Raw genomic sequence first — 26,744 nt, forward strand, 5'->3', positions numbered from 1 at the left:
TAATTTTATTTAATTTTATTTAATTTTATTTAATTTTATTTAATTTTATTTAATTTTATTTAATTTTATTTAATTTTATTTAAATTAAATTATTTTTTCATATTATTATATATTCATATTAAATTATATTTATAATTAAATTAAACTAAATTAAATTAAATTAAAAATAAGAATTAATTAAAAAAATATTTTTTAATTTTTAGTATTATGGAAAGCAGGAAGTGAACAAATGTAACAGTTACTGATTGTAAAAGTACCAGATGGAGGGGTAGGATTTAATAAGCTTTGCTTCTTCCTACTCCTTTTGGACATGTGGAACTGGGAACTGATTATGGGATGCACTCAATTGGAATCTGATGCATGTTCAAATGAAATGAAACCATTACCATTACCATTACCATTACATTACTGACAATTGTCCTCTTTGTTGTTGTTGTTGTCATCGTTGCAGCTTGGGATCGTGTACAGGGACCTGAAGCTGGAGAACATTTTGCTGGATTCAAACGGCCACATTGTCCTCACAGACTTCGGCCTCAGTAAGGAGTTTGACCAGGTAGGTCGCCATTGCAGTTTAACTGCTGCGTCGGGAGCGCGCCTCATGTTGACGCGTGATGATGCGTTCAAAGAAACAAGTGGAAAGAGCCTTTTCCATGTGCGGGACCATCGAGTACATGGCGCCGGAAATTGTGGAAGGAGAGTCTGGACATGACAAGGTACCGCAGAGACGGCCATTTTTTTTCTTCTTCTTCTTCATGGACGATGTTGTCTTCACACAGGCGGTGGACTGGTGGAGTCTGGGCGTCCTCATGTATGAGCTCCTGACCGGCGGCTCGCCCTTTACCGTCGACGGAGACGAGAACACTCCCACAGACATCGCCAGGTAGAAGGCGGGGGAGTTGGGGGGGGTCGAGTCTTGACTGACGTCAAACTGACAGCGCCTGTCATCCCGCTTCTCAGGAGGATCCTCAAAAAAGACCCGCCCTTCCCCAAAGACATGTCGCCATTGGCCAAAGACATCATCCAGCGACTCCTCACCAAAGACCCCAAGAAGAGATTAGGTTCCGGTCCAAACGGGGTGGACAATGTCAAGAAGCATCCATTTTACCAGGTTGGTGTTTTACTATGCGTCCCACTTGCAGGGGCTCCACCCCCAAAAAGGGGGTGTCCAAGTATTAAGAGAAAAAAGTCGAGACCAAAGCTCCAGCGTTTTGTGTCGACAAGACCAAAGCTCCAGCATTTTGTGTCGACAAGACCAAAGCTCCAGCGTTTTGTGTCGACAAGACCAAAGCTCCAGCGTTTGTATCGACAAGACCAAAGCTAAAGCATTTGTGTCGACAAGACCAAAGCTCCAGCGTTTGCGTCGACGAGACCAAAGCTCCAGCATTTGTGTCGACAAGACCAAAGCTACAGTAGAATTTGCGTCGACACGACCAAAGCTCCAGCGTTTTACGTCGACAAGACCAAAGATCCAGCGTTTGTGTCGACAAGACCAAAGCTCCAGCGTTTGTGTTGACAAGACCAAAGCTCCAGCGTTTGTGTCGACAAGACCAAAGCTCCAGCGTTTGTGTCGACAAGACCAAAGCTCCAGCGTTTGCGTCGACAAGACCAAAGCTCCAGCGTTTGCGTCGACAAGACCAAAGCTCCAGCGTTTGTGTCGACGAGCCCAAAGCTCCAGCGTTTGTGTCGACGAGCCCAAAGCTCCAGCGTTTGCGTCGACGAGACCAAAGCTCCAGCGTTTGCGTCGACGAGACCAAAGCTCCAGCATTTGCGTCGACAAGACCAAAGCTCCAGCGTTTGTGTCGACAAGACCAAAGCTACAGTAGAATTTGTGTCGACAAGACCAAAGCTACAGTAGAATTTGTGTCGACAAGAACAAAGCGCCAGCGTTTGCGTCGACAAGACCAAAGCTACAGTAGAATTTGTGTCGACAAGACCAAAGCTACAGTAGAATTTGTGTCGACAAGAACAAAGCGCCAGCGTTTGCGTCGACGAGACCAAAGCTCCAGCGTTTGTGTCGACGAGACCAAAGCTCCAGCGTTTGTGTCGACGAGACCAAAGCTCCAGCGTTTGCGTCGACGAGACCAAAGCTCCAGCGTTTGCGTCGACGAGACCAAAGCTCCAGCGTTTGCGTCGACGAGACCAAAGCTCCAGCGTTTGTGTCGACAAGACCAAAGCTCCAGCGTTTTGTGTCGACAAGACCAAAGCTCCAGCGTTTTGTGTCGACAAGACCAAAGCTCCAGAGTTTGTCGACGAGACCAAAGCTCCAGCGTTTGTCGACGAGACCAAAGCTCCAGCGTTTGTCGACGAGACCAAAGCTCCAGCGTTTGCGTCGACGAGACCAAAGCTCCAGCGTTTGTGTCGACAAGACCAAAGCTCCAGCGTTTTGTGTCGACAAGACCAAAGCTCCAGCGTTTTGTGTCGACAAGACCAAAGCTCCAGAGTTTGTCGACGAGACCAAAGCTCCAGCGTTTGTCGACGAGACCAAAGCTCCAGCGTTTGCGTCGACGAGACCAAAGCTCCAGCGTTTGCGTCGACGAGACCAAAGCTCCAGCGTTTTGTGTCGACAAGACCAAAGCTCCAGCATTTTGTGTCGACAAGACCAAAGCTCCAGCGTTTTGTGTCGACAAGACCAAAGCTCCAGCGTTTGTATCGACAAGACCAAAGCTAAAGCATTTGTGTCGACAAGACCAAAGCTCCAGCGTTTGCGTCGACGAGACCAAAGCTCCAGCATTTGTGTCGACAAGACCAAAGCTACAGTAGAATTTGCGTCGACACGACCAAAGCTCCAGCGTTTTACGTCGACACGACCAAAGATCCAGCGTTTGTGTCGACAAGACCAAAGCTCCAGCGTTTGTGTCGACAAGACCAAAGCTCTAGCGTTTGTGTCGACAAGACCAAAGCTCCAGCGTTTGCGTCGACAAGACCAAAGCTCCAGCGTTTGCGTCGACAAGACCAAAGCTCCAGCGTTTGCGTCGACAAGACCAAAGCTCCAGCGTTTGCGTCGACGAGCCCAAAGCTCCAGCGTTTGCGTCGACGAGCCCAAAGCTCCAGCGTTTGCGTCGACGAGACCAAAGCTCCAGCGTTTGCGTCGACGAGACCAAAGCTCCAGCGTTTGCGTCGACAAGACCAAAGCTCCAGCGTTTGTGTCGACAAGACCAAAGCTACAGTAGAATTTGTGTCGACAAGACCAAAGCTACAGTAGAATTTGTGTCGACAAGAACAAAGCGCCAGCGTTTGCGTCGACAAGACCAAAGCTACAGTAGAATTTGTGTCGACAAGACCAAAGCTACAGTAGAATTTGTGTCGACAAGAACAAAGCGCCAGCGTTTGCGTCGACGAGACCAAAGCTCCAGCGTTTGTGTCGACGAGACCAAAGCTCCAGCGTTTGCGTCGACGAGACCAAAGCTCCAGCGTTTGCGTCGACGAGACCAAAGCTCCAGCGTTTGTGTCGACAAGACCAAAGCTCCAGCGTTTTGTGTCGACAAGACCAAAGCTCCAGAGTTTGTCGACGAGACCAAAGCTCCAGCGTTTGTCGACGAGACCAAAGCTCCAGCGTTTGTCGACGAGACCAAAGCTCCAGCGTTTGCGTCGACGAGACCAAAGCTCCAGCGTTTGCGTCGACGAGACCAAAGCTCCAGCGTTTGTGTCGACGAGACCAAAGCTCCAGCGTTTTGTGTCGACAAGACCAAAGCTCCAGCCTTTTGCGTCGACAAGACCAAAGCTCCAGCATTTGCGTCGACACGACCAAAGCTCCAGCGTTTGTGTCGACGAGACCAAAGCTCCAGCGTTTGCGTGGACGAGACCAAAGCTCCAGCGTTTGCGTGGACGAGACCAAAGCTCCAGTGTTTGTGTCGACGAGACCAAAGCTCCAAAGTCCAAGTCCTGACCTGAAATGACAAATATTTCCAACACAGAATTTATGTTTTTTTCCTGTAGAAAATCAACTGGGATGACTTGGCGGCCAAAAAGGTGCCCGCCCCATTTAAGCCGGTGATCCGGGACGAGTTGGACGTCAGCAACTTTGCGGAAGAGTTCACGGAAATGGACCCGACCTACTCTCCTGCCGCTCTGCCTCAGAACTGTGACCGCATCTTCCAGGTGGGTACTGTAGAAATCCTCCCCCTGTGGACTCTAAGAGGATAAGGGAATCTCCATCCATCCATCCATTTTCCTCTGCTTATCCGGGTCCGGGTCGCGGGGGCAGCAGTCTTAGTAGGGAAGCCCAGACTTCCCGGTCCCTGGCCACCTCCTCCAGCTCCACCCGGAGGACACCAAGGCGTTCCCAGGCCAGCTGTGAGACATAGTCCCTCCAGCGTGTCCTAGGTCTGCCCCGGGGCCTTTTCCCGGCTGGGCATGCCCGGAACACCTCACCAGGGAGGCGTCCGGGAGGCATCCGGACTAGATGTCCGAGCCACCTCAACTGACTCCTCTCGATGTGAACGAGAAGCGGCTCTACTCTGAGCCCCCGATCCGGATGACTGAGTCCAGGTACCCTACGCAGGAAACTCATTTCAGCCGCCTGTATCCGAAATCTCATTTTTTCGGTCATGACCCAAAGCTCAAGGGATAAGGGGATCTCAAAGAACCAAATCACAGAATGAGAACCTGACAACAATACCTAATACAGACATCCGGGATTATCTGCAGTCCCTGTATGCCTACAAGTAAGCGGGTCTTATTACAGCACAGCAGCAAAAAAGCACCCATTCTTTCCCTGCCCGGTCTTTTATACACTCGAGGCTGGAGTCCTGGACCAATCAGCTTTCGCCACTGCCCTTGCTTGAAGCGCTTTCATGGTGTTTTGCTTTTATCGTTAGCTAACAAAATTAGCTAGCAAGTACCGGCGCGGCCATCGATATTGCCGACAGCGCCGAATGTTGACACGTGTGACACGTCGTCTTTGTCCCCGACTATATTTAAACACACTTCACCGCAATCGAAATCATCAAGCGACGTTTTGAATGTCGTGAAAAGGCTGCTGTGAGGCAACATGCGTCTTGCGTGCTCCGCGTTGGCATTCAACGTCGCCTCGACGGCCCCCTTTTTTTTTTTTTTTTTGTGGGCGTAATTGCCCGCCATATGCGGCCCCTCCATTGAAGTAACAGATGCGAATGACTATTTTTGATGGCGCTTTGAGGCGTAATAATCGGGTCCCGTGACTACTTCGCCGGGCTGATATACGGCGTGGAAATTTCAACTCTTGATTGCCTTCTGGATGCTTGAGCCCCCCCGGGCGAGATCAATAGACGCATTAAGCGGCTTCTCTGCCGGAATAAAAGGTGACACTCTTTCGGAGCGTCGGAGCGTCTGCCTCGGTTACGCCTCCCGGCTTGTGATTGCCAACTTCATCTTGTCGTTTTTTTTTTTTTTTTTTTCTTCTTCTTCTCTCTCCCAAAACCGCCGCTCTCAGCTGCCATTCATGCAGGATGGAATTTTAAAAGGGAGGGGGTCTTTACAATTTGCCAGCCCCAGAGAGTAGCAATAATGATCAGATTTAAAATGTGCCCCTGGTACCCATACACCCATACCCCCCCCTCGCCCCCCCCATCCCGATGGCGCCTAACAAAACAGAATTAAAATTGCATTAAGAGCGCCAGGCTGTAATTTGACAGCAGAGCAATCACATTTTCAAGCCCGGCAATTTGGGGCATCTCATTCATTCGGCAAACATCCACGCTTCCGTCCATCCGCGCGGGAAAAAAAGATTAGCGCTCCGGAATCCCCGCCGTTGGAATTAAGCAGCCGTCTCCTCACAATGAGCGATTGGAACAACAAAAAAAGGAACAGCTGGACGGCTTCCGCGTGTCTCCGAAATGACCAGAATTGGTCGGATTTATTCATGCGACTCCAAGAAAAAAAAAAAAAATCGCCGACAAATAAACATATGCGACGTCCAAAGCCATTCACTGTAAATGCTACGGGGGTGTGGTCTGCTAAAGCAAATAACCCCCGGGGGTGTCTAATTGGAAAACATTGACAGCTGGGGCTTTCAGGCAACCTCCCCAACAATCGCTTGGCAGTGACTTCTGCATTTGAAAGCATCGTCGGTGGCCATCGTCCAGCGGCTTTATCTAGCTCTGCATGCGCTTCAAACTGCGCTGGTGTTTACAAGCTCCAGCGTTTGTGTCGACAAGACCAAAGCTCCAGTATTTGTGTCGACAAGACCAAAGCTACAGTATTTTTATCGACAAGACCAAAGCTCCAGCGTTTGTGTCGACAAGACCAAAGCTACAGTAGAATTTGTATAGACAAGACCAAAGCTCCACCATTTGTGTCGACAAGACCAAAGCTACAGTAGAATTTGTATAGACAAGACCAAAGCTCCAGCATTTGTGTCGACAAGACCAAAGTTCCAGCGTTTGTTTCGACAAGACCAAAGCTACAGTAGAATTTGTATAGACAAGAACAAAGCTCCAGCATTTGTGTCGACAAGACCAAAGTTCCAGCGTTTGTTTCGACAAGACCAAAGCTACAGTAGAATTTGTATAGACAAGACCAAAGCTCCAGCATTTGTGTCGACAAGACCAAAGCTACAGTAGAATTTGTATAGACAAGACCAAAGCTCCAGTATTTGTGTTGACAAGACCAAAGCTCCAGCATTTGTGTCGACAAGACCAAAGTTCCAGCGTTTGTTTCGACAAGACCAAAGCTACAGTAGAATTTGTATAGACAAGACCAAAGCTTCAACGTTTGTGTCAACAAGACCAAAGTTCCAGCGTTTGTTTCGACAAGACCAAAGCTACAGTAGAATTTGTATAGACAAGACCAAAGCTCCAATGTTTGTGTCAACAAGACCAAAGCTCCAGCGTTTGTGTCGACAAGACCAAAGCTACAGTAGAATTTGTATAGACAAGACCAAAGCTACAGTAGAATTTGTATAGACAAGACCAAAGCTCCACCATTTGTGTCGACAAGACCAAAGCTACAGTAGAATTTGTATAGACAAGACCAAAGCTCCAGCGTTTGTTTCGACAAGACCAAAGCTACAGTAGAATTTGTATAGACGAGACCAAAGCTCCAGTATTTGTGTCGACAAGACCAAAGCTCCAGCATTTGTGTCGACAAGACCAAAGTTCCAGCGTTTGTTTCGACAAGACCAAAGCTACAGTAGAATTTGTATAGACAAGACCAAAGCTCCAACGTTTGTGTCAACAAGACCAAAGTTCCAGCGTTTGTTTCGACAAGACCAAAGCTACAGTAGAATTTGTATAGACAAGACCAAAGCTCCAACGTTTGTGTCAACAAGACCAAAGTTCCAGCGTTTGTTTCGACAAGACCAAAGCTACAGTAGAATTTGTATAGACAAGACCAAAGCTCCACCATTTGTGTCGACAAGACCAAAGCTCCAGCGTTTGTTTTGACAAGACCAAAGCTACAGTAAAATTTGTATAGACGAGACCAAAGCTCCAGCGTTTGTGTCGACAAGACCAAAGCTCCAGCGTTTGTGTCGACAAGACCAAAGCTCCAGCGTTTGTATCGACAAGACCAAAGCTACAGTATTTGTATCGACAATTTTATTTTATTTTATTTTATTTTATTTTATTTTATTTTATTCTATTTTATTCTATTCTATTCTATTCTATTCTATTCTATTCTATTCTATTCTATTCTATTCTATTCTATTCTATTTTATTCATGCTGTACCGACAGCAGTGTGATGTGACGCCTGTTGTTGTTGTTGTTGTTGTTGTTGTTGTTGTTGCACACAGGGCTACTCTTTCATGGCCCCCTCCATCCTGTTCAAGAGGAACGTGGTGATGGACGACCCCGTCCAGCTTTGTGGCGGCTCCGAGCGGCCGGGCTCGGCTGCAGTGGCCCGCAGCGCCATGATGAAGGTACGTCCATGGTCCTCGAATGCTGCCTTTTTTTTTTTAAATTACATATTTGTATGCTTAATTTATTCACTGGCAGCAAATAAAAACATTTAGGAGGACAGAAAACCAAAGCTCCAGTATTTTTATCGACAAGACCAAAGCTCCAGCGTTTGTGTCGACAAGATCAAAGCTCCAGCGTTTGTGTCGACAAGACCAAAGCTCCAGCGTTTGTGTCGACAAGACCAAAGCTCCAGCGTTTGTGTCGACAAGACCAAAGCTCCAGCGTTTGTGTCGACAAGACCAAAGCTCCAGCGTTTGTGTCGACAAGACCAAAGCTCCAGCGTTTGTATCGACAAGACCAAAGCTCCAGCATTTGTATCGACAAGACTAAAGCTCCGGCATTTGTATCGACAAGACCAAAGCTCCAGCATTTGTATCGACAAGACCAAAGCTCCGGCATTTGTATCGACAAGACAGTATTTGTATCGACAAGACCAAAGCCATAGCAGTATTTGTATCGACAAGACCAAAGCTCCAGTGTTTGTATCGACAAGACCAAAGCTGCAGTATTTGTATCAACAAGACCATTTGTATCGACAAGACCAAAGTTCCAGTATTTGTATCGACAAGACCATTTGTATCGACAAGACCAAAGCTCCAGCATTTCTATCGACAAGACAGTATTTGTATCGACAAGACCAAAGCTACAGCGTTTGTGTCGACAAGACCAAAGCTGCACGTTTGTGTTTACAAGACCAAAGCTCCAGCATTTGTATCGACAAGACCAAAGCTCCAGCGTTTGTATCGACAAGACCAAAGCTGCAGTATTTGTATCGACAAGACCATTTGTATCGACAAGACCAAAGCTCCAGCATTTGTATCGACAAGACAGTATTTGTATCGACAAGACCAAAGCTCCAGCGTTTGTATCGACAAGACCATTTGTTTCAACAAGACCAAAGCTCCAGTATTTGTATCGACAAGACCAAAGCTCCAGCGTTTGTATCGACAAGACCATTTGTTTCGACAAGACCAAAGCTCCAGCATTTGTATCGACAAGACCAAAGCTCCAGCATTTGTATCGACAAGACCAAAGCTCCAGCGTTTGTATCGACAAGACCATTTGTTTCGACAAGACCAAAGCTCCAGCATTTGTATCGACAAGACCAAAGCTCCAGCGTTTGTTTCGACAAGACCAAAGCTCCAGTATTTGTATCGACATGACCAAAGCTCCAGTATTTGTATCGACAAGACCAAAGCTCCAGTATTTGTATCGACAAGACCAAAGCTGCAGTATTTGTATCGACAAGACCAAAGCTACAGCGTTTGTATCGACAAGACCAAAGCTCCAGCATTTGTATCGACAAGACCAAAGCTCCAGTATTTGTATCGACAAGACCAAAGCTCCAGCGTTTGTATCGACAAGACCATTTGTTTCGACAAGACCAAAGCTCCAGCATTTGTGTCGACAAGACCAAAGCTCCAGCGTTTGTATCGACAAGACCATTTGTATCGACAAGACCAAAGCTCCCGCATTTGTATCGACAAGACAGTATTTGTATCGACAAGACCAAAGCTCCGGCATTTGTATCGACAAGACAGTATTTGTATCGACAAGACCAAAGCTCCAGCATTTGTATCGACAAGACAGTATTTGTATCGACAAGACCAAAGCTCCAGCATTTCTATCGACAAGACCAAAGCTCCGGCATTTGTATCGACAAGACAGTATTTGTATCGACAAGACCAAAGCTCCAGCATTTCTATCGACAAGACCAAAGCTCCAGCATTTGTTTTGACAAGACAGTATTTGTGTCGACAAGACCAAAGCTACAGCGTTTGTATCGACAAGACAATTTGTATCGACAAGACCAAAGCTCCAGCGTTTGTTTCGACAAGACCAAAGCTTTGGTTCATTGATAATGATGTTTTTCCTTGAACACACCACCGTGTGAGACGTCCTTCGATGCTGCACTAAATATAAGTTAGCAACACCGATTCCTCCTGCTACATCTTCTTTTCATAGTTGCGGAGACAGTCCCATTATAATGTGTTTGTTTCACGTGCTGGCTTGTACAGGACTCTCCTTTCTACATCAGCTATGAGATGGACCTGAAGGACAGCGCTCTCGGAGAGGGAAGCTTCTCCATCTGCAGGCGCTGCACGCACAAGAAGACCGGGCAGAAATACGCCGTCAAAATAGTCAGCAAACGGTACCAACATATTCCGGAAAGAATTCCATATCCCGTTCAGACCAGGAAGATTGTACACCGACGTTCTACGTGTGTTTTTAGGATGGAGGCGCAGACTCAGCGGGAAATAGCCGCCCTGAAGCTCTGCGACGGCCACCCCAACATCGTCAAGTTACACGAAATCTACCACGACCAGGTGCGTTTCCTGAATTATGCAGAGCCGCGCCGTAGCCTCGTTACGTCCTCATTAATCCGGGAAGGAGGATTAATGAGGATGCCGAAGCCCCAGGGATGTGTTTTGGCCCTTTTTACTGAGCGCTGTCCCAAAAAAACACTCCAGATACGCTCGCTAATTGTGTGGCAAAGACGTCTTTTCTTCGGTTCTGAGGCCGCGTCTTTCCAGATAAATGATGCTTAGTCTGCTGAGGTCTTGTCAGATATGCTGCACTCTTTCTTTATTTTAAAAAGTTTCATTTCCTTTTTTAAACATTTTTTATGTATTTTTAAAAGTTTGTCCTTTGTTTAAAAAATAATAATGTATTTATTTTTAACATTTATTTAATTTTTTTGCAATTTTAAAAAATCATTTTTAAAAAATTTTAATTTTTTTTAAGTATATATATTTTTTTACAAAATTTATTTTTTAAAATGTACTTTTTAAATGTATTTATGTATTTTAAAAATATTTATTTTTAACATTTATTTTAATTTTTTGCAATTTAAAAAAATATTTTTAAAGATTTTTAAAAATGTTTACATTTTTATACTTTACAAGTATATATTTTTAAATTTTTATAAAAAATGTTTTTAATGTATTTTTAAAAGTTTGTCCTCTTAAAAAAATAATAATGTATTTATTTTTAATTTATTTGTATTTTTTGCAATTTAAAAAAATAATTCGTAAAGATTTTGAAAAATGTTAAAAAAAAATTTAAGTATATATTTTTTGCAATATTTATTTATTCATTTATCTTTAAAAATGTACTTCAAAATTTTTTTTTATGTATTTTTAAAAGTTTGTCCTCTTTAAAAATAATAATGTATTTATTTTTAACATTTATCTTAATTTTTTGCAATTTAAAAAAAATAATTTGTAAAGATTTTGAAAAATGTTAATATAAATGTTATATATATAATGTAAAACAATATATAATTTTATAAAATTTAAGTATATATTTTTTTACAATATTTATTTATTTTTAAACTCTGCACTTGGAATTTCTAAACACAAACTTTTTAGTTTTCTTAAATGTGTTTTGCATTGGATATATTTTTTTTATTAATTTATATAATTTAATAATATTTATTATTAATACTTTTATGCAATTACTATTTCTTTTTTAAAGTATGCACTCTCTGAAGTGCTCTTATTAGAAAAGCCGACACAAAAGTAAACTACTGACTGAATTAAAAAAACAATTTTAATGTATTTTTTTATAAGTTTGTCCTCTTTAAAAAAATAATAATGTATTTATTTTTAACATTTATTTTAATTTTTTGCAATTTAAAAAAATAATTTGTAAGATTTTGAAAAATGTTAAAAAAAATTTAAGTATATATTTTTGCAATATTTATTTATTTTATTTTAAAAATTTACTTAAATTTTTTTTTATGTATTTTTAAAAGTTTGTCCTCTTTAAAAAATAATAATGTATTTATTTTTAACATTTATTTTATTGTTTGCAATTTAAAAAAATAATTTGTAAAGATTTTGAAAAATGTTAAAAAAAATTTAAGTATATATTTTTTGCAATATTTATTCATTTATTTTTTTAAATTTACTTAAAAAAAATTTTTTGTGTATTTTTAAAAGTTTGTCCTCTAATAATAATAATAATAATGTATTTATTTTTAACATTTGTCTTAATTTTTTGCAATTAAAAAAATAATTTGTAAAGATTTTGAAAAATGTTTACATTTTTTTAAGCATATATATTTTTACAATATTTATTTATTTATTTTTAAAGTCTGCACTGAATTTTTAAACACAAACTTGACCCAAGCTCTTGTAGCATCAAACGTGACGGCGTGTCGCGGTGTGTTTGTTGGCAGCTCCACACGTACTTGGTTCTGGAGCTGCTCGGCGGAGGCGAGCTGCTGGAGCGCATCCGCAGGAAGCAACACTTCAGCGAGACGGAGGCCAGCCGGATCATGCGCAAGCTGGTGTCGGCGGTCAGCCACATGCACGACGTGGGCGTGGTGCACCGGGATCTCAAACCTGAGGTCAGTTGACTTTTTCCTGTCGCTTATCGCCTCCCTCTGCGATTGCGATAGCCTATCCCAGCTGTCTTGGGGCGAGAGGCGGGGTCCACCCTGGACTGGTGGCCAGCCAATCACAGGGCACATATAGACAAACAACCATTCACACTCACATTCATACCTATGGACAATTTGGAGTCGCGAATTAACCTAGCATGTTTTTGGAATGTGGGAGGAAACTGGAATAATGTGAGAAAACCCACGCATGCACGGGGAGAACATGCAAACTCCACACAGAGATAACCGAGGGTGGGGAAAGACAAAATAAGAAGCCAAAAAGTTACCACTTCCACACAAAATAGGAGGAGAACTCATTCATTCATTCGTTTTCTACCGCTTATCCTCATGAGGGTTGCGGGGGGTGCTGTAGCCTAACCCAGCTGTCAAAATAAAATAAAACAAAATAAGATAAAATAAAATCAAATTTAAAATAAAATATAAAATTTAAAATAAAATAAAATATAAAATTTAAAATAAAATAAAATATAAAATTTAAAATAAAATAAAATTAAATAAAATATTTTCTACTGCTTACCCTCAAGAGGGTCGCCAGCCAATCACAGGGCACATATAGACAAACAACCATTCACACTCACATTCATACCTATGGACAATTTGGAGTCGCTAATTAAGGAAACCGGAATACCCGGAGAAAACCCACGCATGCACGGGGAGAACATGCAAACTCCACACAGAGATAACCGAGGATGGGGAAAGACAAAATAAGAAGCCAAAAAGTTACCACTTATTGAATTAATATAATTTAATTTATTAAATTAAAATTAATTTATTAAATTAAAATTCATTTAATCCAATCCATCTGGTACTTTTACAATCAGTAACTGTTACATTTGTTCACTTCCTGTCTTCATAAATTAAAATAAAATAAAATAAAAGTTATTAAATTTAATTTAATCCAATCCATCTGGTATAATTTAATATAATTAATAAATAATATAATTAAATCTGGTAAAATTAAATAAAATTAAATGAAATTAAATTATGATTATAATATGATTATTATTATTATGATTATTATTATATGATTATATTATTATTATTATATGATTATTATAATTAATATAATTAAATTAATATAATGTAATTGATTAAATTAAAATTAATTTATTAAATTCAACTTAATTTAATCCAATCCATCTGGTACTTTTACAATCAGTAACTGTTACATTTGTTCACTTCCTGCCTTCATAAATTAAAATAAAATAAAATAAATGTTATTACATTGAATTTATTCCAATCCATCTGGTATAATTCAATATAATTAATAATTAATATAATTAAATCTGGTTAATTTAATTTAATTTAATTTAATTTAATTTAATTTAATTTAATTTAAACTAAACTTAACTAAACTCCACACAGAGATGGCCGAGGGTGGAATTGAACCCTGGTCTCCTAGCTGTGAGGTCTGCGCGCTAACCACTCGACCGCCGTGCCGCCCGGCTGGAAAAATGTGTGGGAAAAAAAAAAAATAAAAAAGCAATGATTGCCGCCGCCTCCCGCTCCAGTTTGGAATTGTGCTCCGCAGAACCTGCTCTTCACCGACGAAAGCGAGAACCTGGAGATCAAAATCATAGACTTTGGCTTCGCCCGCCTCAAACCGCCGGACAATCAGCTCCTGAAGACCCCCTGCTTCACGTTGCAGTACGCCGCGCCGGAGATACTCAAGTACGACGGCTACGACGAGTCCTGCGATCTATGGAGTCTGGGGGTCATACTGGTGAGTGGAGTTAAAATGGCGGGGGGGGGGCGCGGCGGCCTTGAAAAGGCTTTTGAAGGCGTAGAAGGAGATCACGCATCCTCCGTTGTCCTTTCTTTTCATAACGTGACGGCCGACGGAAGTATGCGGTGCTGCTCTGAACATATTTGCCTTGAAGGGAAAAATACAAAATGGCCGCCGTTATGCGAAGAAAGTTGCATCATGACGTTGACTTTCCCCGCAGTACACGATGCTCTCCGGGCGGGTCCCTTTCCAGTGTCAGGAACCGAGCCTGACCCACACCAGCGCCGAGGAAATCATGAAGAAAATCAAACAGGGGGATTTCTCCTTCGAGGGCGAGGCCTGGAGGAACGTGTCGCAGCGCGCCCAAGACCTCATCCAAGGTGAGACCGCGAGTCCCTGAGCTCACGTCTCACGTCTCATTCGATGTCCCTCCGTCACCGTCCAGAGCTGCTCACCGTGGACCCCGACAAGAGGATCAAGATGAGCGGCCTTCGCTACAACGCCTGGCTCCAGGACGACAGCCAGCTGTCTTCCAACCCGCTCATGACCCCGGACATCCTCGGATCGTCGACCGTGTCCGTGCACACCTACGTCAAAGCCACCTTCAACGTAAGACGCCACACTCCGCCTAGAATGGATTATTATTATTCATCATTCATTTATGCTAATGCTAATGCTAATGGTTTTATTTCATTTGAACATGCATCAGATTCCAATTGAGTGCATCCCATAATCAGTTCCCAGTTCCACATGTCCAAAAGGAGTAGGAAGAAGCAAAGCTTATTAAATCCTACCCCTCCATCTGGTACTTTTACAATCACTAACTGTTACATTTGTTCACTTCCTGCTTTCCTAAATTAAAATTACATGAAATTAAATTAATTTTTTTTAAATGTAATTTAATCCAATCTATCTGGTACTTTTACAATCACTAACTGTTACATTTGTTCACTTCCTGAATTCAAAATTAAAATTAAAATTAAAATTAAAATTAAAATTAAAATTAAAATTAAAATTAAAATTAAAATTAAAATTAAAATTAATTTATTAAATTAAATTTAATCCAATCCATCTGGTAATTTTACAATCAGCCTTTTATAAATTAAAATAAAATAAAATAAAATTAAATACATTTTATTAAATGTAATTTAATCCAATCCATCTGGTACTTTTACAATCAGTAACTGTTACATTTGTTCACTTCCTGCCTTCCTAATATAATTTACGTTTTTGTTAAATAAATTTTAAATTTAAATTTTTTTTTTTACATTTTTTACCGGCATAGAGAAGGAAAAAAGAGAAGAAAAGAAAAAAAAGAGAGAAGAGAGAGAGAAAAAAGAAGAGAAAAAAAGAAGAAAAGAAAAAGAAAAAAGAAAGGAAGAGAAGAGAGAGAAAAAGACAAAGAGAGAAAAATAAAAAAAAAGAACTACATTACCGGCGTAGAGAAGGAAAAAAGAGAAGAAAAGAAAGAAAAGAGAGGAAAAAAAGAGAGAAGAGAGAGAGAAAAAACAAGAGAAAAAGGAAGAAGAAAAGATAGGAAGAGAAGAGCGAGAAAAAGACAAACAGAGAAAAAGAAAAAAAAAAAAAAGAACTATGTTACCGGCATAGATGGATGGATGGATGGATGGATGGATGGATAGATAGACTTCCTTTATTGTCATTGCACAATAACAGTGAAATTGCCAACGAAATGTCTTTATTTTTATTTTTATATGTTTGATATTTTTCTTTATTCTTCTGATATTCCCCAAAAATATTAAAAAAAATTATTTGTTGTTTAGTTTTTTTCTCACAATATTATGTCTTTGTGGCTTTTTTTTTTTCCAATATTTCACAATTTCTTTAATATTTTCACTTTTTTATGCCACTTTTAATTAGATTCTTTTTCCTCAAAATTGTAACTTTTTTATCTCATTCAAGTACAACTTTTCCCCTTTTAATATTTTGACTTTATTCTTATAAAATCACTGCAAATATTAAAAAAAAATGTTTTTTTGTACTTGTGCCGTTGCAGGCTTTTAACAAATGCAAGCGTGAGGGCTTCCGCCTGCAGACGGTGGACAAGGCGCCGCTGGCCAAGCGACGCAAGATGAAGAAGACCAGCACCAGCACGGAGACGCGCAGCAGCTCCAGCGAGAGCACCCACTCTTCCTCATCCTCGTCCCAGTCGCAGGAGAAGAACTTTCCCGAGAACGACGACAACGACGACAACGACGGTGGCCAACCCCCGGCTGACGCCACCACCTCTGCCGCAACCCAGGAAACTAACTCCGAGCCACCCCTGCCTGCTTTTCACTTTTCCGACGGGAAGTGAGCGAGGACTTAAGCCACGCCCTTTGCCTCTTTTTCACCTTTCCTACGTGTTTTTTTTTTTTTTTTTGCATGGATGTCGTCGTGCACGTCTCCGAACCGAAAAGGCAAGCATGCAGCAGGAGCGGCAACCTCAATATCCACTAGCAATAGCTCACCAGGGACTGGACCAGGAAGGACCTGCCCCCCCCTTACCCTGGTTTACCCCCACCCACCATGTCGCTCCATGCCTCCGAAGGTCGAAAGGGAAAGTCAAAAAAGTGTTTACCATGTTGGATGCTTTGTACGCCAACTGGAAACAGAAAGTATGGTGTCCGCTTTTTTCCGGAGGGAGGAGCCCCGGCAAAACGGATCACGGTAATTAATGGAAATATTTATGCTAATATACATTATTAATTTATTTGTGTATATTCAGAAGAAAATACACGGAGAATATTTTCTACGTCTCTGAAAAAAACTGTTTTGGAGTAGCGGCTCATTGAGTCGTCGGTCGTCGGTGCTAAGTGGCTAACGGGCGCCCAGAGATTGTTTGGAGAGATCGGCATCATGGTACGGACAGGAAGCGCTAAAAAAAAAAAAAAAACACACGTGCCAAAAAACTAGACTTGAAACGAACGATTCGCGATAGCATACATTTGCTCCTTTACTGCATGTGGTGCGCTAAAGCTAAAGCTAGCCTGTGAGGATACACACGGAAAAATAAAGCGAAACATCGATAGCAAACTTTAGCCACTTAGCTTAGCGCAGGGGTGTCCAAAGTGCAGCTCAGGGGGCATTAATAGCCCGCCGCTAATTTTTTTTATTGGCCGTTAGCACTTTGTAGCAAAATAATAGGCAAAAAAGGTTGAAATATTAAAGGCTGAAAATAATTTTTTTAACAATATATATATAAGAGAAAAAAATGCACAAATAAAACAGCAAAACAGAAGCAAAAAAAGTATTTTTTTCATTTTCTTGTATTTTTAAAATAAAAAAAAAATAGTCATGGGCTCTAAATGGGCCCCACGCCGCACTTTGGATACCCCATGGCCAAAAATATTGGCTTGCCAAAGATAATGATGTTTTTTGTCCATTTGTGTATGGAATACAAGATGGTCGATAGCAAACTTTAGCCACTTAGCTTAGCGCAGGGGTGTCCAAAGTGCAGCTCAGGGGGCATTAACAGCCCGCCGCTAATTTTTTTATTGTCCGTTAGCACTTTGTAATAATTGGCAAAATAATAGGCAAAAAAGGTTGAAATATTAAAGGCTGAAAATAATTTTTTTAACAATATATATAAGAGAAAAAAATGCACAAATAAAACAGCAAAACAGAAGCAAAAAAAGTATTTTTTTCATTTTCTTGTATTTTTAAAATAAAAAAAAATAGCCATGGGCTCTAAATGGGCCCCACGCCGCACTTTGGATACCCCATGGCCAAAAATATTGGCTTGCCAAAGATAATGATGTTTTTTGTCCATTTGTGTATGGAATACAAGATGGTTGATAGCAAACTTTAGCCACTTAGCTTAGCGCAGGGGTGTCCAAAGTGCAGCTCAGGGGGCATTAACAGCCCGCCGCTAATTTTTTTATTGGCCGTTAGCACTTTGTAATAATACAAATAAACAACCAAAATGAAAAAATATTAGGAGAATAAGAGGCAAATACATATTATAATAATATATTATAATATATGAAATATTAAAGGCTGAAAATATTTTTTAATAGTATAAATAAGAGAAAAAAATGCACAAATAAAACAGCAAAACAGAAGCAAAAAAAAGTATTTTTTTTTCGTTTTCTTGTATTTTTAAAATAAAAAAAAAAACAGCCATGGACTCTAAATGGCCCCCGGGCCGCACTTTGGATACCCCTGACTCAGTCATGGCCAAAAATATTGGCTTGCCAAAGATGATGATGTTTTTTGTCCATTTGTGTACAGAATACAGATGGTGGATTATTGACCGAGTCGTTCAAAACGTGTAAGTTTTGTACTGAACCGGGACTTTCTTTTGGGTATTCGTCTGTGTTGACTCGTTTGCTTGTCCTGCAGAACCCGGGTACTTTTGAACCGAGAGTCACCAGACTCGTTCAGCATGAGTCCCCCCCTTAAAGCACTTTTAAGTTGTGTAGATTCCAGCATCATGGTGGCATTTTGGACGCCGCAAGCATCCTGAGGTCTGTGATCAGACATGACCAATCGACTGCAGATTGATAGAAAGGACCAACCCTTAACTTGGCTCTTCTTGTGGTTTTCACAAAGGGCGGACATTTTGTTTTTGTTTTTGGCTGAAATGATGCAAAATGAAAACGCATGGTCGTCCTCTCTTTGTCTTTTTCTCTCTTCTCTTCTTATCTTTTCTTCTTTTTTTCTCTTCTTTTTTCTCTCTCTTCTCTTTTCCTTATCTACGCTGGTAACATAGTTCTTTTTTTTTCTTTTTCACTCTTTGTCTTTTTCTCTCTATTTCTCTCTTTTCTTCTTTTCTTGTTTTTCTTTTCTTTTTCCTTTTTTTCTCTTCTTTTTTCTCTCTCTCCTCTCTTTTTTTCTCTTTTTTTTCCTTCTCTACGCCGGTAACGTAGTTCTTTTTTTTTAATTTCTTTCTTTTTTCCTTTTCTCTCTTTGTCTTTTTCTCTCTCTTCTCTTCCTATCTTTTCTTATTTTTTTCTCTTTTTTCCTCTTCTTTTTTCTCTCTCTTTTTTCCTTATCTACGCTGGTAACGTAGTTCTTTTTTTTTCTTTTTCACTCTTTGTCTTTTTCTCACTCTTCCTAACTTTTCTTCTTTTCTTGTTTTTCTTTTCTTCTTTTTTCCTTTTTTTCTCTTCTTTTTTCTCTCTCTCTCTTCTCTCTTTTTTTCTCTTCTTTTTTCTCTCTCTCTCTTCTCTCTTTTTTTCTCTCTTTTCTTCTCTTTTTTCCTTCTCTACGCCGGTAACGTAGTTCTTTTTTTTTTTTAATTTCTTTCTTTTTTCCTTTTCTCTCTTTGTCTTTTTCTCTCTCTTCTCTTCCTATCTTTTCTTCTTTTCTTGTTTTTCTTTTCTTCTTTTTTTCCTTTTTTTCTCTTCTTTTTTCTCTCTCTCTCTCTTCTCTCTTTTTTTCTCTCTTTTCTTCTCTTTTTTCCTTCTCTATGCCGGTAACATAGTTCTTTTTTTTTAATTTCTTTCTTTTTTCTTTTTCTCTCTTTGTCTTTTTCTCTCTCTTCTCTTCCTATCTTTTCTTATTTTTTTCTCTTTTTTCTCTCTCTTTTTTCCTTATCTACGCTGGTAACGTAGTTCTTTTTTTTCTTTTTCACTCTGTCTTTTTCTCACTCTTCCTATCTTTTCTTCTTTTCTTGTTTTTCTTTTCTTCTTTTTTCTTTTTTTCCTTTTTTTCTCTTCTTTTTTCTCTCTCTCTTCTCTTTTTTTCTCTCTTCTTTTTTCCTTCTCTACGCCGGTAACGTAGTTCTTTTTTTAATTTCTTTTTTTATTTCTTTTTCTCTCTTCTCTTCCTATCTTTTCTTCTTTTCTTGTTTTTCTTTTTTCCTTTTTATCTTCTTTTTTCTCACTCTTCTCTCTTTTTTCTCTCTTTTCTTTCTTTTCTTCTCTTTTTTCCTTCTCTATGCCGGTAATGTAGTTCTTTTTTTTATTTCTTTTTTTTCTTTTTCACTCTTTGTCTTTTTCTCTCTCTTCTCTTCCTATCTTTACTTGTTTTTCTTTTCTTGTTTTTCCTTTTTTTACTCTTTTTCTCTCTCTCTCTCCTCTCTTTTTTTCTCTCTTTTCTTTCTGTTCTTCTCTTTTTTCCTTCTCTATGCCGGTAACGTAGTTCTTTTTTTATTTCTTTTTTTTCTTTTTCACTCTTTGTCTTTTTCTCTCTCTTCTCTACCTATCTCTTCTTGGTTTTTTTTCTTCTTTTTTCTCTCTCTCTTCTCTCTTTTCTTTCTTTTCTTCTCTTTTTTCCTTCTCTACACCGGTAATGTAGTTATTTTTTATTTCTTTTTTTTTCTTTTTCTCTCTCTTCTCTTCCTATCTTTTCTTCTTTTTCTTTTCTTCTTTTTTTATACAAAATGAAGTGTGTGCATGCGAGGTCGTCCTGGTCTTGAGTGGATGTCCCGTGTGGTGCGTTCAGGAGCACCGTGTTTTCCCTCGTCGTCTTCCTTTCAGGATGCACTCTTGGCGGTAAAAACCAAAAAGGTGGAATAACCAGGAAGTCGCCGTAACGTTCCTTCCGCTCCTTTTCATGCGTTTTGTTGACGTGTCGGACGTGGGATTTCATCGCCTTTTCAACTATGCATCTCTCTCTCTCTCTCTCTCTCTCTTTCTCTCTCTCTCTCTTCGTGATGCTTTTGTCTCGTTCAAACAAAAACCGTGACCGCGTTTCCCTCAACTTGAAAGCGGCGCCACCGCCACCGCCGCCGCCGCCGCAGGAAGTAGGCCTGACGAAGCACTACAAAGCTATCGTCTCACGTAGACTTCTCATGAGTTCTTCATTCAGCCCGCCTCCCCCCCCCCCCTTTTTCTTTGGTGTATTAATAGCTCAAGTGGGGCAAAGGGATGAGTGTCCTACATTCAGCCCCTCCCCCTCCTCCTCCTCTTCCTCGTCTTCCTCCTCCGGGAGCCAAGCTCTATTAGCTGATGTGCCGCACTTGTGTTTGTTCCAAAAGAAAACACCCTCCTACTCCTCTTCACCTCTCTCCGCGCCCGCTTCCAAACTAGGATACACTGGCAGCCATCTTGGAGTGTGGTGGTTCTGTCCGTGGTGCTGAACGCCTCTGTTCCTCCATCATATTTCAGCGTTTACTCCGCTACAGAAACATTCGTTTTTTTTTTCTCATGAGGGTCGTAGGGACGAGAGGCGGGGTCCACATATTGGACTGGTGGCCAGCCAGCCAATCACAGGGCACATATAGACAAACAACCATTCACACTCACATTCATACCTATGGACAATTTGGAGTCGCTAATTAACCTAACGTTTTTTGTTTTTTTGTTTTTTTTTACTTTTAAGGGTCAGTGGCGTCGTTAGACCTATTTAAAAATATTCTGAAGCCCCCCTAAATAATTTGATATTTTTTATTGATTTTTTTTTCATTGATTTTTTTTATTAAAAATAAAAATGTCGGACAAATTTTATATAATAGGGCAAAAGAAGGCTAATACTAGCCTACTACTACTAGTAGTAGTACTCATTTTCTACCACTTATCCTCACGAGGGTCGCGGGGGGGGTGCTGGAGCCTATCCCAGCTGTCTTCAGGCGAGAGGCGGGGTCCACATATTGGACTGGTGGCCAGCCAATCACAGGGCACATATAGACAAACAACCATTCACACTCACATTCATACCTATGGACAATTTGGAGTCGCTAATTAACCTAACGTTTTTTGTTTTTTTGTTTTTTTTTACTTTTAAGGGTCAGTGGCGTCGTTAGACCTATTTAAAAATATTCTGAAGCCCCCCTAAATAATTTGATATTTTTTATTGATTTTTTTTTCATTGATTTTTTTTATTAAAAATAAAAATGTCTGACAAATTTTATATAATAGGGCAAAAGAAGGCTAATACTAGCCTACTACTACTAGTAGTAGTACTCATTTTCTACCACTTATCCTCACGAGGGTCGCGGGGGGGGTGCTGGAGCCTATCCCAGCTGTCTTCAGGCGAGAGGCGGGGTCCACATATTGGACTGGTGGCCAGCCAATCACAGGGCACATATAGACAAACAACCATTCACACTCACATTCATACCTATGGACAATTTGGAGTCGCTAATTAACCTAACGTTTTTTGTTTTTTTGTTTTTTTTTACTTTTAAGGGTCAGTGGCGTCGTTAGACCTATTTAAAAATATTCTGAAGCCCCCCTAAATAATTTGATATTTTTTATTGATTTTTTTTTCATTGATTTTTTTTATTAAAAATAAAAATGTCTGACAAATTTTATATAATAGGGCAAAAGAAGGCTAATACTAGCCTACTACTACTAGTAGTAGTACTCATTTTCTACCACTTATCCTCACGAGGGTCGCGGGGGGGGTGCTGGAGCCTATCCCAGCTGTCTTCAGGCGAGAGGCGGGGTCCACATATTGGACTGGTGGCCAGCCAATCACAGGGCACATATAGACAAACAACCATTCACACTCACATTCATACCTATGGACAATTTGGAGTCGCTAATTAACCTAACGTTTTTTGTTTTTTTGTTTTTTTTTACTTTTAAGGGTCAGTGGCGTCGTTAGACCTATTTAAAAATATTCTGAAGCCCCCCTAAATAATTTGATATTTTTTATTGATTTTTTTTTCATTGATTTTTTTTATTAAAAATAAAAATGTCTGACAAATTTTATATAATAGGGCAAAAGAAGGCTAATACTAGCCTACTACTACTAGTAGTAGTACTCATTTTCTACCACTTATCCTCACGAGGGTCGCGGGGGGGGTGCTGGAGCCTATCCCAGCTGTCTTCAGGCGAGAGGCGGGGTCCACATATTGGACTGGTGGCCAGCCAATCACAGGGCACATATAGACAAACAACCATTCACACTCACATTCATACCTATGGACAATTTAGAGTCGCTAATTAACCTAACGTTTTTTTTTTTTAACTTTTAAGGACCAGTGGCGTCGTTAGACCTATTTAAAAATATTCTGCAGCCCCCTCTAAATAATTTGATATTTTTTATTGATTTTTTTTCATTGATTTTTTTTATTAAAAATAAAAATGTCTGACAAATTTGATATAATAGGGCAAAAGCAGGCTAATACTAGCCTACTGCTACTAGTAGTAGTACTAATATTCTACCACTTATCCTCACGAGGGTCGCGGGGGGGGGGGGGTGCTGGAGCCTATCCCAGCTGTCTTCAGGCGAGAGGCGGGGTCCACATATTGGACTGGTGGCCAGCCAATCACAGGGCACATATAGACAAACAACCATTCACACTCACATTCATACCTATGGACAATTTGGAGTCGCTAATTAACCTAACGTTTTTTTTTTTTTTTTACTTTTAAGGGCCAGTAGCGTCGTTAGACCTATTTAAAAATATTCTGAAGCCCCCCCTAAATAATTTGATTTTTTTTCTTGATTTTTTTTTCATTTATTTTTTTTATTAAAAATAAAAATGTCTGACAAATTTGATATAATAGGGCAAAAGAAGGCTAATACTAGCCTACTACTACTAGTAGTAGTACTCATTTTCTACCACTTATCCTCACGGGGGTCGCAGGGGGGGGGGTGCTGGAGCCTATCCCAGCTGTCTTCAGGCGAGAGGCGGGGTAAACATTCTGGACTGGTGGCCAGCCAATCACAGGGCACATATAGACAAACAACCATTCACACTCACATTCATACCTATGGACAATTTGGAGTCGCTAATTAGCCTAGCATGTTTTTTTTTGGAATGTGGGAGGAAACCGGAGTACCCGGAGAAAACCCACGCATGCACGGGGAGAACATGCAAACTCCACACAGCGATAACCGAGGGTGGGGAAAGACAAAATAAGAAGCCAAAAAGTTACCACTTCCACACAAAACAGGAGAACTCTCTATGCTGGTAACGTAGTTTTTTTTTTTCCGTTTTTTTTTTATTTAAATCTTTTAAAATAATTTAAAACAAAAAAATGTATTTGCTTTTTCTCTCTCTTCTCTTCCTATCTTTTCTTTTCTTGCTTTTCTTTTCTTCTCTTTTTTCCTTTTTGTCTCTTCTTTTTTCTCTCTCTCCTCTCTTTTTTCTATCTTTTCTTTCTTCTCTTCTCTTTTTTCCTTCTCTATGCGGGTAACGTTCTTTTTTATTATTATTTTTTTAATTAATTTTTTTTCATTTTCTTTTTCTCTGTCTTTTTTTTTTTTTTCTCTTCTCTTCCTCTCTTTTCTTCTTTTTTTCTCCTCTTTTTTCTCTCTCTCCTCTCTTTTTTCCTTCTCTACGCCGGTAACATAGTTCTTTTTTTTTATTAATTAAAAACGATTTTTTTTCTTTTTCTCTGTGTCTTTTTCTCCATTCTCTTCCTATCTTTTCTTCTTTTCTTGTTTTTCTTTTCCTTTTTTCCTTTTTGTCTCTTCTTTTTTCTCTCTCTCTTCTCTCTTTTTTTCTATCCTTTCTTTTCTTCTTTTTTTTCCTTCTCTACGCCGGTAATGTAGTTCTTTTTTTTTAATTAAACATTTTTTTAATTATTTTTTTTCTTTTTCTCTCTCTTCTCTTCCTATCTTTTTTTCTTGTTTTTCTTTTCTTCTTTTTTTCTCTTTTTTTCCTTTTTGTCTCTTTTTTCTCTCTCTCTCTTCTCTCTTTTTCTATCTTTTCTTCTCTTTTTTCCTTCTTGTAATGTAGTTCTTCAGTATAATAATAATAATAATAATAATAATGTTGCTGTAGTTTGGCTAATATGCAGGTCACATGATGAAAACGGAACATTGTTGGTGCTTTTTGGAGGGTTTTTTTCACAAGGCTAAATTTATAGACAGAATAGGTGCGTCCCATTACTTGCATTCTTAGCTGCCTCTTTTTTTTTTATCCATTTTTAAATCTTTGGAAGGCACAGAAAAGCCCTAAAAAGTACACTTTTCCTTTTAAAAAGTAGAGACGTACGATGTTGGCGCGGCGTCCGATATTTTTTAAATTTTTTTTTTTTTTAAAAAGTAACACAAAAAAAAGTGAATTGTTTTTTGTACATATTCCGAGCGATTCCCCACGTGTGCGGCTGCTTGATTTTCACGGCTTGTGTTGATTCCACACGTCAGAAAGTACTGTAGCAGTAAATCCCTTCGCCACTTCCTTCTACAAGCTTTAAAAAAAAACGGCAACACTTTGCACTTGAACCCGTTTTTACCATGCGACTCATCTGTCATTCATCCCCCCACTGTGATTGGTTGAGGCCTTTGCTCATGACATGATTTTAGTCTACTGTGTAACTACATTATACCAACTAAAGGATTCCAATTCACCCCTTTGATAGTATATGTATTAACGTTGAAAGGTCATTCAGTGAACGGCCGCTAGATGGCAGCATTGTGTCAATGTGTAAAGATCCTTTTTTTTTACATTGAAGTGAGAAAACTACTGTATTTCTATGTATTTGACTGACAGTTCACTGTCTGCAGTCCACCCCCCCAACCCCCCCATGACCATTGAGTAACGTGGAAATATTTATTTAACATTTTTAAGGTCCTTGGAAGTATTTGTTTGTCATGTTCCAATAAAAAAAGTTCCTTTATGTTTACTAAACAAAGGTGCTATCTGATGATGTTTTTAACAAGCTATCGTCAAGCTCATTATTCATATTATTATATCATAGCTCCATATTTTAGATTTATAGATTTGGCAGTTTTTGAAGTAGTAAAAGAAAGGAGAGTAAGTAATTAATATTCTACAGTAGTTTATTTTACCTTGTGTAGTACTAAAACTGGCGTAGTTTATCTGCAAAAATGAGTCAAATACATTTAATTACCTTTTCCCATTTTTAAATTTTAACCAATAATATGTTATATATATATTATACTATAATAAAATATTATAAAAATAACACATCATAATTATATTTATAAATAAATATATAATATAATAAATAAATATATAAAATAATTATAAATACATTAAATTATATATTATACTATAATATAATAAAATATTATATTATAAAAATAAAACATCATAAATAATTATATTTGTAATTATAAATATATAATATAAATATAATATAATAAATAAATATATAAAATAATTATAAATAAATTAAATTATAAATTATATATAAAAATTATTTTAAAAATCTAATTCTAATGGAATATTTTAATTCTATAGTAGTTTAGCGTAGTAGCGTAGTTTATCTGCAAAAATGAGTAAAATTTAATTTAAACATTTAATTACCTTTTCCGATTTTTAAAAAGAATTTTAAACAATAATATGTAATATAATATATAATAATATATATATATTATTATTATAATATAATAAAATATAATATTATTATAAAATAATATTGTTGCTGGTCAAGCGCATGTTTTAAAAATCTAATTCTAATGGAATATTTTATTTCTATAGTAAAAATGAGTAAAATACATTTAATTACCTTTTCCCATTTTTAAAAAGAATTTTAACCAATAATATGTAATATATAATATAATATATAATAATATAATATATATAATATTATATATTTTAATATAATATATATAATATTATATATTTTAATATAATATAAAATATAATATTATATTATTATAAAATAATATTGTTGCTAGTCAAGAGCGTGTTTTAAAAATCTAATTCTAATGGAATATTTTATTTCTATAGTAGTTTAGCGTAGTAGCGTAGTATATCGGCAAAATAAAAAAAGTAAAATACATTTAATTACCTTTTCCCATTTTTAAAAAGAATTTTAACCAATAATATGTAATATATAATATATTATATTATTATATATTTTAATATAAAATATAATATTATTATATTATTATAAAATAATATTGTTGCTGGTCAAGAGCGTG

The 26,744-nt window shown here is 38.8% G+C and overlaps 1 protein-coding gene across 5 annotated transcripts in view; it reads left to right on the forward strand.

The window, feature by feature from the left end:
• The window catches only part of rps6ka5 (ribosomal protein S6 kinase, polypeptide 5), a 31,925-nt gene extending 6,459 nt beyond the window's left edge, over positions 1-25,466 (forward strand). For 3 of the 5 annotated variants that reach the window (XM_058056493.1, XM_058056494.1, XM_058056495.1), the window contains 13 exons: positions 452-553; positions 627-713; positions 777-880; positions 958-1,108; positions 3,937-4,098; positions 7,710-7,835; positions 9,894-10,027; positions 10,109-10,202; positions 12,059-12,229; positions 13,815-14,006; positions 14,230-14,389; positions 14,455-14,618; positions 16,024-18,261. In XM_058056493.1, coding sequence (XP_057912476.1) covers positions 452-553; positions 627-713; positions 777-880; positions 958-1,108; positions 3,937-4,098; positions 7,710-7,835; positions 9,894-10,027; positions 10,109-10,202; positions 12,059-12,229; positions 13,815-14,006; positions 14,230-14,389; positions 14,455-14,618; positions 16,024-16,323 — 1,947 coding nt within the window. In that variant the 3' untranslated portion in view covers positions 16,324-18,261. Of the gene's footprint in view, positions 1-451; positions 554-626; positions 714-776; positions 881-957; positions 1,109-3,936; positions 4,099-7,709; positions 7,836-9,893; positions 10,028-10,108; positions 10,203-12,058; positions 12,230-13,814; positions 14,007-14,229; positions 14,390-14,454; positions 14,619-16,023 lie in introns of all 5 variants that reach the window. The other 2 variants (XR_009120172.1, XR_009120171.1) reach the window with 2 other exon arrangements.
• The last annotated feature ends 1,278 nt before the right edge of the window (positions 25,467-26,744 follow it).

Source organism: Doryrhamphus excisus, chromosome 19 (genome assembly GCF_030265055.1).
Source record: "Doryrhamphus excisus isolate RoL2022-K1 chromosome 19, RoL_Dexc_1.0, whole genome shotgun sequence".
Classification (NCBI taxonomy): domain Eukaryota; kingdom Metazoa; phylum Chordata; class Actinopteri; order Syngnathiformes; family Syngnathidae; genus Doryrhamphus; species Doryrhamphus excisus.